Source organism: Neltuma alba, unplaced genomic scaffold (assembly GCF_004799145.2).
Source record: "Neltuma alba isolate B1F8T4 unplaced genomic scaffold, ASM479914v2 tig00011563_pilon, whole genome shotgun sequence".
NCBI lineage: Eukaryota > Viridiplantae > Streptophyta > Magnoliopsida > Fabales > Fabaceae > Neltuma > Neltuma alba.
In genome coordinates this window covers 31,962-48,758 of record NW_021636221.1, presented here as the reverse complement: position 1 = coordinate 48,758, position 16,797 = coordinate 31,962, and the positions used below count along the sequence as shown (strand labels likewise).

Here is a 16,797-nt window from a genome sequence, read left to right as displayed (position 1 = left end):
CATTTGAAACAAAAGTGCACGGGTCACCTCAAGTAGGTGGCGATTTTTTCGTTCTGCAACACCATTTTGAGCTGGTGTATCGACACAAGACGACTGATGAAGTATACCATTTTGAAGCATGTAAGATTGGAACGAAGCAGAGAGATATTCTTTAGCATTATCACTTCGTAAGGTGCGAATAGAAACATTAAATTGAGTTTTAATCTCAGCACAAAAGGCACAAAAATGGGAAAACAATTCAGAACGATGTTTCATTAAATATAACCAAGTTGTCTGGGAATAATCATCAACAAATGTAACAAAGTATTTAAACCCTGCTTTGGACTCTACAGGACAAGGACCCCAAACATCAGAATGGACTAACTCAAAAGGGGATGAAACCCGTTTATTGACACGAGACACTAAAGGAAGACGATGATGCTTGGCAAACTGACATGACTCACAATCTAAAGACGACAAATGCTGAAATTGAGGATAAACTTTCTTAAGAGAAGATAGAGACAAATAACCCAATCGACAATGAACTTCAAAGGGAGAATGACTGCTAGCGCAAGCTACCGCATGAGACACCCGATCATCCAGTATATAGTGCCCGCCAGATTCATAACCTCTACCAATAATCCGCCTCGTCAAAAGATCCTGTATCAAGCAATGAGAAGGAAAAAGTGAGACCCAACAGTTTAGTTGACGGGTGAGTTTACTGGGAGATAGGAGATTAAAAGCAAGTTTAGGAACATTTAGCACAGATGACAAACGGATAGAGGGTGTGGGATTAACAGTGCCAAAACCGAGAACTTGAGACTGGGAACCATCAGCGATGGAAACACTTGACGGATTGGCAAAAGCATTATAAGAGGAGAAGAGATGGCTGTTACCTGTCATATGATCAGTAGCCCCGGAATCTATGATCCACTTTGAGGAAGAAGAAGCAAGGGCAGTAGCATTATTACCTGTTGTAGCTGCGGCACTCACAGACGGTGTAGTAGATTTTAACTGGGCATACTCAGCAGCAGAAATCGTGACTGTGTCACTGGCTTGTGTAGCCATGTGGGCACTGGCTTGTGTAGCCACGTGGGCAGAGTTATTCCGTTGCTGTTTATTCTGAAGTTTTCGACATGTGCGTTTTGTATGCCCCGGTTCTTTGCAGTAATAACACACTACCCCACTGGAGTCAGAAGGGGCTCCCCCTTGCTTCGAACCACCACGGGTAGGCCCCCCGCGGTTATCAATGGGACTACGAGTCTCATAGGTGCCCTTACTGAGCAAGGCACTTGTAGGAATACTAGCAGCTGGTGGCAAGAGATTCTCAGCTCTCATTACTCTGGAAAACACATCTTGAAGGTCAGAAATTTAGATCCGGATAAGATTTGAGACCGAACTGTGTCGTACTCAGGTGGGAGACCAGTAAGAAAGCTCATAATAGCCATTTGCTCCCGTTGCTTATGCTGAACCTTCAAATCAGCAGTAAGAGGCATTAACACATTCAGTTCTTCATACATCCTTTTAAAGTCCATAAAGTAGGCTTTGAGAGGACGATCCTGTTTTTCAGAACGATAGAAAGCTTTGCAGACCTCGTAAACACGAGAGATATTTCCTTTTCCTGAATACAAAAAATCTAAATAATCCATTAGTTCCTTAACCAATTCACAGTGATTAATAGAGGGAATAATCTCACTGTCAATGGAATTACGGATCTGGAAAAATAGCCGTGCATCATCCCGCAACCAGGTCTTTTTGGAATCAGTTGTTGGAGGATCATCAGTCAGATGGTCTTCCTTCTCAATGCTCCGCAGATAGAGGCGAATGGTTTTACTCCAATCTAAATAATTTACCCAAGTCAACTTGTGATCAGTAATTTTAGTAATAGTTGGGACAAGCTCCGAGACAGATTTAATTTCCGCCATAGATGAAGTGCACTAACCAAAGGGAATGCGAAAGAGTGTTACACAGGAACACAAAGCACGATACCTGGATTACCTAATAAATACCAAAGCAGTGAAAAGGCCAACAGCTACACAGGGAGCTGCAAACAGAACTGAATTGCACAAACAGCGTGCTGGAGATGCGCCAGAAACGAAACAGAACGCCGAAAGTAATAACCGTACGGACACTGTACGGACGACAGTGCAGAACGCCGGGAAGTCGATGAACAGTGCAGATCGTACGGACTGTACGGATGCCGAGTGAACAGTGCAGAGCGCCTGAAAAAGTCGATGAACAGTGCAGGCGTACGGACACTGTACGGACGCCGAGTGAACAGTGCAGGCGGTGGCACCAAAGGAAGCGTCGGGAAGAGGGTCACGAGCTCACACAGTAATTTTGGTACTGTAGCAGCCGAAAATTAACACCCAGAAAGAAAATTCCCACGCTCTGATACCATGTAGAAAATAGAATAATATGGAGAATAATTCTCTTGTATTTCATTGATCATAATATACACATATATATACAAGTGAGAGGAGCCTCTGCATTAATGGCTCATTATGATAATATCATATCCTATCAAATCCTAATCATAATTACATAATATTTACATATCAAATCATATCATATCTCTACATTCATGAGTGAACTAAACACATAGAAATTGACTGCCACTTTGTAAGAGAGAAACTCATGAAAGGAATGATTGTTTTTGAACAAGTTAGATCATCACAGCAGCTAGCAAATATATTAACCCAAGGTTTATGTGGTCCTTGATTGAACCCAATTTTTTTTTGGTCTTTTCATATCATTTTCAAGGCTTTTATCATAGTTAGTGGCTTTTAGTGATAATTATGCTTAATTTTGATTAAGAGTCCTTGCTTTGAGTTAGTGTCTTTTTTATGATCAAATTGTCATAATTGGTTATTAATTATATTCAATTAATTTTTAGAACAATTAAGGCTTCAAATTGTTGTTTTTTTATAGAAGGACACCTAAGAATTAGAGCCAAGATTAGAGATCAAGGGATTACGCAAGAGAAGACCTAGAATATTGTTCCTGGAAAGCTTCGCTACGGCCAAGGAAATTATGCGTTGCAGTGCAATTAGAAGTTGGGTATTAGTGTCCATTCGAGATGTATTCATCGAGGCCACAATTCGTCTTTACTACAGTAAACATTTCCCTTCGCCGCGACGAAGGCCTCGTATCAACAACCCAGATTTGGATCCTAATCACAAAATTAGAATACCCAATGACTAAATCTAACCCACTTCACCAACTTTAACCCTTAGAAACTCTATTTTCGACTTAACACTTCATTCATTTATCAAGAGTCTCCTCCATTCATCCTTTCTCACTCTCCCTCACCAAATCTTCATCTTCCTCCATTTTTCCTTCATCTTCCACTACAGGTAGCCCAAAATCATTACTAGTTATGGTGCTTCTTCCTCCAATGTGTGGCTAGACATATGTTCTCTTAAAGATAGGTTGATTGGCGTGAGTTCCAAGAGCTTCAAAGGGGATTTGGCTTCATCTATAGTTCTAGTTGCTTGTTTAAGAATTCCTAGATCTATGATTTGTAAAATTGTGGTTGAACTATGTTGGTTATGATTGTAATCAATTTTGGATGATTATCATGTGCATTGGATTAGTTAATATTGAATGTGAGCTTCAATACATGTGATTTTATGTATATTTCTATGCAATTCTTTTGATACTCTCTTTCTTGCATGATATCGTTTGATTATTGAGTTAATTTGGATTTGCATTGAACCAAGTGTGTTAATTGATCCTAATACACACACTAAGCGAGCTTCATAGGGTTTTATGATTTGATGGCCATTCATTAAGACCCTAGACTTAAAGGATACATTAAGGTTTTTCATTTAAAAAACTTAGTAATTTCTACTCCCAAAATCATTTTGAACTATGATTGCCAAAGATCCATTTTCAAAAGGGTTCATCAAATGTTTCCAACTTGTTTCCCATCCATTCCATTCCAATCTCCCAAAAATCTAAAAAATATATTTACATTGCATTCCACTTCAGTTAATAGTTTTAATGAAAACCCCTAACGTTTCCCTAGTCAATTTGTATTCTTATGACATTTAGTTAATTTAGGATCAATAACTAGGGCTCCAACAAGAAAATGACTTGGGGTTGCACCCTATAATGCAATTATTGGATTAATTTTGCATTCAACCCCAAGGCATTAAGTGAACAGTTAAATTGATGGCGCTGTTGTCGAGGAGCTAAGAAATTTGTTCCTTATGTTAACTTGTGCCAACTAAGAAATTTGTTCCTTATGTTAACTTGTGCCAACTCATTGTTGACTGGGTTAAGAGCCTTTTTAGATTGCATTTAGGTAGTTTACTTACATATTTGTTCATAACATAGGTTTTTCATTTTGCACAGCATCAAAATTTTGAGAAATACAAACAAAGATCCTAATTTTCTTTCTTTTCATACTTTACATTCTGTATTTGCATATAGGTCAAACCCTGTTTTTGCATTGTTTGGAACTTTTCACTACCGCAATCTTGCAGGATTTTGCTGGAATCCCTCTTGGGATATCTTCGCTGCAGCCAACTTTCCCTCTCATTGTGGCGTGACTAGCAGTTTCAGATCTCTTGCTTGATTCGAGATAGTGTCATTGTGGCAATCATTCTGCTTCGCCATAGCCAAATATTTTTGAAAAAGTTTTGGAAAATCTTTGTTTGCTCTTTAGTCTATGCATACATACATCCTCATACTTTTATACCCTCACACACTTACATTCATCACATCTCATCTTTTTACTTGATTTTGTGTGCGTGCAAGTCAATTTTGTTTTCTTCTATTATGATTTAATTTACTCTCTTGCATGTCTCGAAAGACCAAACTTGTATCCTATAACCCCAAGATTGAAAAGAGTTTGAGAAAGATAAGAAAAGAAAAGAGAGTTGAGGGGACAAGTGAGGTAGTGGTTCAAGAAGAAAATATCTCTGTAGAGTCTAACTTTTCTAGTAGTGAGAGTAAACTAATTGAAGAAGAGATTATGACTAACATCCCACCTAATCCACCTAACCCTAACCCTAATGCTAACCAACTGAGAAATGGTGGCAATAGAGGTAATAGGAAGCATGAAAGAGTTGGAGAGAATAATGGCAACCCTAGAAGAAGAACCATTAAAGAAGCCGCAACGTCTGATATTAATTTTGATCCCTTTATTGCTGCTTGTCCTAACTTTGAAGTAAATTTTGAGATTAAAGATTTATTAATTAACTCACTTTCAAAGTTTCATGGCTTGTCAGGAGAAGATCCATACCTCTATTTGCAATCTCTTTCTATAGTGTGTCAGAGTATAAAGCCTATGGGAACATCTCTGGACCAAGTCTTATGGAAGGCCTTTTATTTATCTTTGGAAGGAAAAGCTAGAGAATAGTATATGAGTCATCTAAGACATGTGGCTGATGCCTATTATAGTTGGGGGAACTTAAGGAAAGGGTTTTGGAGAAATACTTTCTAGCTTCTCAGACTTCATCAATAAGGAAAGAGATCTATTCAGCCAAGCAATACCACAATGAATCATTATATAACTATTGGGATAGATTTCAAGATCTCCTTTCAAGATGATCACACCATCAGATAACAAAGGAACAACTAGTACAATATTTTTATTATGGATTAAGAAATCAAGAAAATGATCTGCTAGATGTTGCATTAGGAGAGCCTTTGATTGACTCAATTGCTTAAGAGGCATGGGACTTAATCAAGAAAATGGCCTTAAATCTCCAACAATATAGGCCTAAAAATGCAAGAGTTGTGCAAGAACTAGGACTTTCAATTGCACATGCTAAGATAATTAATTCTCTTGAAGCTATGGTGGACTTTCTTGAATTCAAGATCACATCGTATCTTTCTCTAATCACTACTGAGTTAAACAATCTAAGTGTTCAAAAGACTCCTTCTGCTTCTAAAGCTTTAGGTGTTCTGAACTGTGACACTTGTGGATCTATTATGCATGTCACTAGCTTATGTCCTAACACCCCTGAAGAGGTGTTAGCTATCTTTCAAGGGAGACCAAACCATGATCCAAAATGAAATACCTACTCCAACACCTATAATGAAGGATGGAAGCCTAATCCAAATTTAGATGGAGTAATGGGGACAATAATAATAACTTCAAGGGGAGTACTTCTGGAACCATGGTTCCTTAAGAGCAATATTCTAGAGATGATGATAAATTTGCTCAAATTCTTAAAGGTATCCAAGTGATCAATGATAATATTTTAAAGACTGAAACTAGGGCTAAAGCAAGGTTTGCCTCCATTGAAAGCAAGATGGTGCAAATAGAGACTAGGGCCAACAACATTAATGCTTATGTTACTCAACTATCTAATACTATGAGTGACCAACAAGCTTAAAATTCAGGAATTATAACCTCCAATATTATTATTAATCCCAAGTCTTTAAATGCCATATCTTTACAAAGTGGAAAGAAAGTAAGACCTGTCCAAGACTTGAGTGATGATGAAGAGGTGGATGAAGAGATTCAGGTTGAAAGTCCACCCAAGAGGTCTGAAAGCTCTAAGAAAACAAACTGTTTAAGAAGGAGTCCACCACAAAGCATGACAGTAAGGAGAACAAGAAGCAATCAGAGACAAGCACTCATGGAACCTTAAGCAATGAGGGTAAGGAGGTAAATATCAATAAACTCCTTTTCCCTTACCCCTACATAAAGAGCATGAAAATTGCTAATGAAAAATAAGATAATGAGTTGCTTGAGACATTTAGGAAAGTTAAAGTTAATATACCCTTGCTTGAATTGATTAAGAAGATCCCTACGTATACCAAATTTTTGAAAGAGTTGTGCACACATAAGAGGAAGTCTAAACTTAATGAAAGAGTTTAGCTACCCTCTAGTGTGTCGGTCTTGTTTAAACCACAACTCCCAATTAAATGCCAAGACCCTAGTTCTTTCACTATACCTTGTACTATAGGTAGGACTACCATTCCTAAGGCTTTACTTGATTTAAGTACTGCAATTAATGTTATGCCTAAGTCACTATATAAGTCCTTACAAGTCAAAAGTCTTAAACCTACCAACATGATGTTTCAGTTAGCTGATACGACCGTGAGGTACCTGCATGGATTCTTAGAATCTATTCTTGTGAAGGTAAAAGATTTAGTTATCCCTACCGACTTTTATGTATTGGATATGCCTAATGAACAAGGTGGGGATGTGACTTTGATTTTAGGTAGACCCTTTCTTCGAATTGCTAATACTAATATTAACGTGTAAAAGGATTCTATCACTATATCTGTTGGGGATAAATTTGTATATTTTAATATGTATGAACAAATGAAACAACTGTATCAAGGTTATTCAATGTGTGATGTTAACTTTGTTAATGGGTTGTTCATTGATAAGCTTGATAATGCTAATGAAATACGTGTTTCATTCCCTAGTTCTGATTCTTCTTCCCCCTCCCTTTTAAATGATAGTGACATGGGTTGTTCTACTGTTCATCAGTAGATTACACTCTTTCCACTCCATCTAATTCTATTATTACTGATGATGTACTTGAGAAGTTTGCTACTAACCCTCATAAGCCCGATAAAGGCTTTGTTTCTGATGCTATTGCAGGTGTTAGTAGAGCTGAAAGGACTTCCAAGGAGAAGAGGTGTTTCAACCTTTTCAGGGAGCTGCGTGCCCTGAATGCTATGCATGGACTTATTGCAGCTCCAGTTGCTATCCACTCTACCACCTCTACACCGTCAATTGAGAGAGCCAATCAAGAGTTAATGGTTGCTGCTAAGGGTAACAAGAAAGTGGATTATGAGGAGGAGAGCCAAGAATCTGCAGCTTGCAAGCTCTATTCTGAGAAGAAGAAAATTAAGATGCCCTCCACCACTTTCCCTCCTCTTTCTATTAACCACTACAAGGTCTGTAATCTAGTCTCTAAAGACCCTTTTCTATCAATTTTTAAGGAGGCTACAAAGATCAAAACTGGTACTGAAGTGTGGGGTTTGATGTCCACCTATCAAATGCTAGAAGTTGCGAAATGGCCCAAATTAATTGGACCCTTTGAAGTTTTGTCAACATGCCAACACGGGAATGTTGTGATCAAGGATACTGAAAGCCGATTCTTCCAAGTAAAAAAAGAGCGCCTTTATTTCTTTAAGGAGAGCTATCAGCTTCTATGACACCTCAGGTCGTTTCTTTCCTTTACCTATCCCATTTACCATACATTGCTCTGTAGTGATTGATTTGACTATTGCATGTGTTAGTAAGATAAGTATGGGGGAAAGAGCTTATCAATAGGAAAAATATTTTAGTTTTGGTATTAGTTTTTCATTTCAATAATTTCCCCTTTCTGCTCTTGTCATCTTCCTTTTCTTTACTTGTGCTTAATTGTCTACTTGGTCAAGCATTGGGAACAATCCAAATTTCAAGTGTGCGGGAGGGATTGATATTAGATAATTGTGTTTGTGTTTTTTTTTGTGTATACTGAAAAATCTGGTTTTCTAAAAAACAATTTGAAATTTTGACTGATTTTTGAACTTAATTTGAAGATTTCGAGTCAAAATTTTTGAAAATCTGTGCTTCAATTAACTTACACTTGAATTTATGTATTCTTGGACTTTGGTGAATGTTTTTGAACTTGTATTGATACTCATGAGAAGTGCTATCTGTTTAAAGTTGATTGTGCTAGTTTCATTGGTCACAACTCTTTAAACTTGCTTTTATATTGACTAAGTTAATGTATTGTGATTAATTTAGAGTACAATTAATCTTTGTGCATGAGCATTTGAGATTTAGCCTTATTGGAAGATTTTTTTTTAGCCTAATTTTTATTTGTAGTATGTTGCATCCACTTACATCTTCTACTTTCTAGAACTTATTCCAATCCTTATTCAAGACTTAGTTGTATTAATATTATGAGTATGATAGAGGCATTTCTTTCTAAACCTCTACATCCCAAACACAAACCCTCATGATTTACTCATTGCTACCCATTTGAGCCTTCATCTTTTCTTAAGTGCCGAGGCATGCATTGTAAATTCAAGTTTCCAACACTTTATTATTACATTTGTGATGTTTGAAACTTTGTCTTCCTGGGTTTGAAATTGCCAAAGAAAAAGAAAAGAAAAACAAAAAAAAAGGTAAAGAAACAGAAGAAATTGTTTGAATAAAACTAAAGAAAGAAATATCAAAATAAAACGGTACCAAAAGAATAAAGCTTGGAATAAGACAGTTCATTGGGGGTTTAAAGAACAAGGTTGTGCTTCAAGAGGATAGAGTAAATGTTAGTTGGAAACCTTTTCCAAATGCTTAGTGATTTGTCATTTCATATCTTTTCACTTCATCTCATTTCATTTAGCCCTTTCCATCATTATAACCTTAGAAGTCCTCTTGATCATTGCATTCATGCATTAAAAGTAGAGAGATAGGATTTTAACAAGCTTATGGTAAAGTAGTTGATTAAGTGGATTAGAGAGAGAATTACCCCAACTTGGTGAGTAGAGTAAAATAGTTATACCTTGAATGTTTTTCTTTTTTGCTCATTCCCCTTGCATTGATTGTACTATGCTTTAATCCTTTATCATTAGCATGGATCACTATGATTGCTTGTTTAAAGAGTTGGGTTAATGGCATTATTACTCTCTTACTTTGAATTTATAGAGATTCCCATTTGTACCGATGCTATTCTCCTGCCTTGGTTTTGTATTGCCTTTGTCTATGAGTACAAAGGTGTAAGTAAGGGGGGAATCGATTGGGCCCAATTCTTTTATGTCATTTCATATCATTTTTAGGATTTTTATCATAGTTAGTGGCTCTTTTGGTGATAATTATGCTTAATTTAGATTAAGAGTCCTTATTTTGAGTTAATGTCTTTTTTATTATCAAATTGTCATAATTAGTTATTAATTATATTCAATTAATTTCTAAGACAATTAATGCTTCAAATTAATGCTTTTTTATTGTAGGACACTTAAGAATTAGAGCCAATATTGTTCCTAAAAAACTTCACCGCGGCCAAGAAAATTATGTCATGGTGCAATTGGAAGATGGGTATCAGTGTCTATTCGGGATGTCTTTCCCACGGCCACAATTCATCTTCACCGCGACAAGCTCACTGATTTTCTTAAAGCTCGTCTCGAGACAACTTCGCCATGGCAAACACTTCCTTTTGCTACGACAAAAGCCTTGTATCACCAACCCAAATTTGGATCCTAATTGCAAAATTAGAGTATCCACTCACTAAACCTAACCCATTTCACTACTTTTAACTCTTAGAAATCATATTCTTGACCTAACACTCCATTCATTCATCAAGAGTCTCCTCTATTCGTCGTCTCTCACCCTCCCTCACCAAATCTTCTTATTTCTCCATTTTTCCTTCATCTTTCACCATGGGTAACTTGAAATCATTACTAGTTGTGGTGCTTCTAACTCCAATGCATGGCTAGGCATCTGTTCTTTTAAAGATGGGTTGATTGGTATGAGTTCCAAGTGCTTCAAAAGGGAGTTGGCTTCATCTATAGTTCTAATTGCTTGTTTATGAATTCCTAGATCTAAGGTTTATAAAGTTATGGCTGAACTATGGCCAAGAAAATTATATGTCATAGTGCAATTGGATGATTATCTGGTATATTGGATTAGTTAATGTTGAATGTGAGCTTCAATATATGTGATCACATATATGTTTCTATGTAATTCTTTTGATACTTTCTTTCTTGCATGATATTGTTTGATTGTTGAGTTAATTTGGATTTGCATTGAACCAAGTGTATTAATTGATCCTAATAGACACACTAATTGAGTGTCATAGGGTTTTATGATTGGATGGCCATTCATTAAGACCCTGAACTTAAAAGACACTTTAAGATTTTTCATTTAGAAAACTTAGTGATTTATACTCCTAAAATCATTTTGAACTATGATTGCCAAAGATTCATTTTCAAGAGGGTTCATCAACTGTTTTCAACTTGTTTCCCATCCATTCCATTCCAATCTCTCAAAAATATAAAAGATATATTTACATTGCATTCCACTTCAATTAATAGTTTTAATGACAATCCCTAATTTTTCCCTAGTCAATTTGCATTCTTATGACATTTAGTTAATTTAGGATCAATAATTAAGGCTCCAATAAGAGAACGACCCAGCGTTGCACCCTATAATACAATTCTTGGATTAATTTTGCATTTAACCCTAAGGCATTAAGCAAATGGTTAAATCAGTCCTCAACACCACTATATTCTTAGCAAGTTAGAAGCTTGTGAGTAGAGCTCTTAACTTGAAAGGGACAGTTGTAATTGGGTAGTTAGTTAGGCCTATTATTGTATCTTATCACGTGCCTATATATTTGCACCTTGACACTTGTTGTACTTGGCCTTGTTACTCAATAATATTCAAATATATTATTCAATTTATCTTGAGGCCACTAATTAACATCAATCGTTTTTCCAAAAAAAAGGGGGCAAAAGCACTAATCTTGTTCTTTTTATTTCTTCTCCAAACATCACACAGTCATTATACAAATTTGACCATAATATTTGTACTTTTCCTCAATTCTTGGCTAAATGATGTTTGTTTCTATCAAATCTGTGTTAATATTAGGGTGTTACATAAACAAAGTGCACTATGTGCATGACAAAAGTTTAATACAACACAAGTAAAAGTAAAAAACCACAAAAACAAAAACAAAACTTAAGAGAACCAAGGTTTTCAGTTACAAAAGTTATTTAGGTTCACTCTTTTCTAAACAAGCTTAAAAAAAAGGCTCCAATAAGCCTTTTGGGTTGTTAACCAATATTTTGGTTAGTGCGTGCGTTAACATTATTTAATTTAAAATCAAACAAGTCTTTTTTTTTAATTATTATTATGTCATTGACTTAACCTTACATTGATGTCACTAAGGCCCTGCTTGGCATCGCTTTTAAAATGACTTATAAGCATGTTTTATATAAGATGATACAAAAGTAATCTCGTATATTTATCTTGTATTCAATAAATCATTATCAAAAAATTGTTTATAAGCCAATGCCAAATGGGCCTTAAGCGATATGATATCATGGTTGGCTGTAATGCTAAAAATATTTTATCACAATTACTTATACAGCACTAACGTCAAAATTTCATGACTAGGTGATACATAAACAAATTAATTTTTAAGGATTTTTTTCCATTGAACTTCTCTTTCCCTTTTCAAATTTTTAATAACTAATATGAAAAATAATATTGGAAAAATTACAAAAATGATTCATATTTTGCTGTTGCTGCTACTCCAACTCCTCCTCCTCCTCTTCCCCCAACTACTCACCATCATCTCGCATATGAATGTTGATATTGAAGTGATCATCAATAATGTAATCTCATTGACGAGGTTATCGTTGCCTACAGATGCTCCTGTGGCTGCTTCTCTAGCTCCTTCGGTGGCTCCTGAAATGAGGCTGGCAAATAAGGGTTCAACAAGTATAGTAGGATCAATGGGATCTTTACCATATCGATAATTCATACTGTGAGTTAAAATGATTTGAAATGAAACACATTCCAATAAATTATAAGACATCACAACATAATTAAATAAATCAATTAATCACAACATTAATATAAGAAAAATAAATAAATAAACAAATTAAAAAAAGTGTATAAATATAAACAATTCAAATAACTAAAATAATACCTTGGCATCTAAAATTGAAATTGTAGCTAGATCTGAAATAAGCAAAGATTTTGGTAGAACTTTGCTACTCAGCTTTGCCAAAAATGAAAGCTAAAAAAAAGCAACACCTGCATAGGTATTTACTTTGTAGCGATTCTCAAAATGTTAACTTGCTGTGTAATTTTGTTCTAGTTATCCCCCTAAACCGCTACAAAACTAGAACACATCACCCTCTCACATCAATTATTGTGACACTTTATAGTGATTTCTCAGACAACCACTACAAATTGTATCATCCAAAAACTTTATCTCTAGACACTTTTGTAGCAGTTGTCGCGATTGCTACAAAGTGCAACTCATGTGACAGTTGTGCTCCCAAATCGGTACCAAAGGTGGCAGCAACTTGGTGCCAAATTTGTTGAGTTTTGTTTACACAAAACCACTACAAATAAATGTCTTGAGTCAAAGTACTACAAATTCATAGTAGTTTAGCTTGAAACCGTTGCAAATGTTACATGTCATGGTGGTTTTTTCAAACCACAAACTACTATGTGTAACACTCCAAATTTTAAATCATACTTAACCAATCATTTAAGTACCTTACCATGGTAATAAAGAAAAGATTATCATGATAGAAGGTTTAAAAGACAATTAGAAAACAAATATTAACCAAACAACCCTTGTATGTTAGAAAAGAAATGAAACTGATTGAAAGCAATACCATAGTAGAAAATAATTGAACTTATAATCTCAAGAACCATCCATGATAAAAAAAAAAAACACACATTGTACATAAAAGATCTACCATACTTATTTAAAAATCAACAACTTTTCTTAAAGCTTTTAATACATATACAACCATGAAAATTTAATAAAACATTTTCAAACACAATGGAAGAAAATACCAAGGATTAATGGCGTACAATTAGGCCTTGGGCATTTGAAGCCCAACAATTCCATACAATTAGGCCTTGGGCATTTACAACCTCAACAGTGGCTGTTGACAACCCGAGGAGAAGTGGTTAACAACCTCGGCAGTGTCCCTGGTGTCAGGGGCACTGCCGAGGTTGTTAACCACTTCTCCTCGGGTTGTCAACAGCCACTGTTGAGATTGTAAATGAATTACTGTAATAAAATTAATAGGGGTAAATAGGTAATTTCATAATTTCAATTTATTACACACAGGTCCTTGGGGACCAAGGAATCATTTTGGAATTTTCAGGGACTTTTTATGAATTAATTGTCTGATGTGGGACCTATGTGTAATTGTCCCAAAAAACAACTTATTAAATTTCTTTTATCCAAGTCCCTTATCATGAATTTATAGCAGTATGGGCTTTGCCCATTGATGACAACAACTAATGTATTGATTATTTCATTCAAACACTAAAACCAATAGTTTACAAAACCATACTTCACAATACTCAAATCATAATTAAATAATTCCTATATCATGGAATTACATATGTAAACGAGAATGGAAAAATATGACATGTGCAAGTAAGAGGAACCTTAACTTCCCCACAGAACTACCTAGATCTCACCTGAAAAAAAGATAATATAACAACCATAAGGTCAAGAGATCTCAGTAACCAATAATTATTTAGATATATACATGCAAACCGAAATCGAGAACATATGGTTCCAAAATCAAGTTCAGGTAGTAATGATTAGTTTGTATTAGTCTATACATAAAGCATTTCACAAAGTAGTTCTCAATCCATTTACCAAAAATCCTTTCAAAATAAGCTTCCAAAAATGATTAAGTATCATAATCTATTTCTCAAATCACTTTCACAAGTAATTTTACAAAACATATCTAAACCTTTTTACCAAATGCTTTCACAAAATCTTTAGCACATATCAATCATAAATCGCATATATAGCATGCCAAGCAAATGATTGATGCACAAACCATCCTTAGTACACCTAACTAGCCTTATTACCTCTAATTGGAACCATGGCTAACAAATTATTTATCCATTTAACTGTATCATACCAGATTTCAAATCATGATCATACAAGATTTCAAATCACAAGGCGTCACCTGGCCAAGGTCCCTAGCTCATCATGATTGGGCTATGGCTCTCCTCGTTTTGAAGAAACTAAGGAGATGTCACGTCCATTGAACTTGTGGTAATTCCTAGTCAAAGGAAAAACATCAGAGACGGGGCCCTAAGAATCACCACTCATTGTTCACCGAGCAATGACATACCACATGGTATTTACATATACAAAAATCCTCCCATCACCATTCTAAAACCATCCATGTACATCAAAAGCAATCAATTGCAGTTACAGCATCCAACAAATCAATATGGTTCTAAACAATATTTATCAAATAGTGCATCCTTTCAATAATAATCAAAATAACAATATTATTTCAACTCAAGAAACCATAACAAATAGTGTTTATTATATAAAACATAGAGCATCGTTTCCAAATCATTTATAATCATTGAGATTTCCAAATATATTCATATTAATTTCCAGTCAAACATTCAATTCAAATCAAGCCCTTTATGGGCACATCAAATCTCAACAGTTTGATAGGTATATATACTATACTTTTCATGTATATAAAAGAATAACCAAGGTTATCTCTACTACAAGCTTATTATTACCAACACTTGAATGTTTCCAATCACCAACACCAACTAATTTAACTTCAATGTACACCTTTATTATACAATTCCTCATTAGACAAATTGCCAAAAAAAAATTAATTTAATTACATAGAATCAAAGTCCTCAATTGTTCCTGTAACTCCTCAATCTCACTTTTAATTAATCTCTTATTCTCGATGCCAATATCAAATCATATCTTTTCTAAATCCCAATAACTCATTTGAACCATCAACTAACCCCTTTTTATTCAAATTGATCAAAATCCCCAATTTCTATAACCTAGGGTTCCGTCCAAAATACTCATTCTCAATTTACAAACTATAAATCAAAATACTTAATAGCATGGCGATACATTTATACAAAACTTCTACCCCAAGCACACGCAATGGAGCTGTAGACAGTCAAATGAAATCCAACATCAATTCTATTTTCAATAAACATAACCTAATTAGTAAACTCAAGTTTAATCGGTAAAACTATCATATCCACTCATAGCCCTTCTCTAACATTCAAAGCCTAACTCTAAATCTCTCAAATAATATAATAAAGAAATTCTAAATCGATTAAATACAAATATTTAGTTACCTTTACAATTCTATGGCCCCCATTTGTTGAAAATCCACACTTACTCTAAGCCCTAATTTTTAAATTTGTTTCTCTCCCAACAAAATTTATGTCACTACAATGCTCTCTTCACCTAGAAAAATATTTGTGAAATGAGAATGGTGATTTGAGAATTTTATGAGTACGAAATGGGATTCAAAAATATCTCAAACCTCCGTTAATGGAGGATTTGAGCTCTCACCGGCGAATGAAGAAGAATAAGCCAAAGAAGAACGAACGGGAATTGCGTTGCGTGTAGGCATACCAATGGACGTGGGCCCCACTATTTATTTATTTTTTATTCTATTATTCTGTTGGGAAAATGGCAAATAACGACCCTCAAATATGTAAAATTATAATTTGAAACTCTTAATTTAGAAAATAGTAAATAAGGACTCGATCTCAAATGGCAAATATGAAAGTGGTGAAATATCTGAAATGTCCCTCAGTCAAATTGTGATTTGGTCTACTGAAATTGTTATTCGCTAAAATGAACTTGTCATTTGACATACTTTTAGCCAAATTGTGCTTTGGTCTATTGAAGATGTTATTCAGTAAAATAAACTTATCATTTCCTATAATTAACTTGTCATTTAACTGAAGAGCATTTCAGATATTTCACTAAGATTTCATATTTACAATTTGGGACCGGGTCCAAATTAATAGTCACTTGTAATTTTACATATCCATGAGTCTTTGTTTGTAATTTTCTCTATTTTATTTTTCTTTTACCCTTTTTCTTTTCTTTTTTTGGTGTAAAAAATCATAATTATTCTTATCCGCCATCTTGATTTGTCAAAGTTCTCTAAAAGCCCAAATTACTATATCCTGTTTGTGTATTTTATTTTAAATTTTATAACATAGATTATTATAATCACTTAAGTGGAAAAAATATTTTAAATATTTTCATTTAATCACACCAAGCCTTATTAAATTCTCTATCTCTTTTTTTTAATCAGTATATAATTTGATATTATCCCCAACTACCA

General features: G+C 34.8%; 1 protein-coding gene across 2 annotated transcripts; it reads right to left on the bottom strand.

The window, feature by feature from the left end:
* Nucleotides 1-253: 253 nt before the first annotated feature.
* On the bottom strand, nt 254-1,347 carry LOC114714996 (uncharacterized). Of its 2 annotated transcripts, none has more exons than XM_028899789.1 (2): nt 876-1,347; nt 254-639 (listed from the first exon to the last, which is right to left on the bottom strand). In XM_028899789.1, the coding sequence occupies exons 1-2, from the start codon at nt 1,315-1,317 to the stop codon at nt 611-613; spliced, it is 471 nt and encodes a 156-aa protein (XP_028755622.1). In that variant the 5' UTR covers nt 1,318-1,347; the 3' UTR covers nt 254-610. The 2 variants fall into 2 exon arrangements, with proteins under 2 accessions (XP_028755622.1, XP_028755624.1); XM_028899791.1 differs by having other exon boundaries at nt 573-639; nt 951-1,347.
* Between the last annotated feature and the right edge of the window lie 15,450 nt (nt 1,348-16,797).

Bases quoted from the DNA above. Each gene is read 5' to 3' on its own strand.
- LOC114714996 (XM_028899789.1), bottom strand. From the start codon at position 1,317: ATGAGAGCTGAGAATCTCTTGCCACCAGCTGCTAGTATTCCTACAAGT. The intron at 640-875 runs GTAACAGCCATC...TGCTTGATACAG, and splicing joins GGCTACTGATCATATGACAG to GATCTTTTGACGAGGCGGAT.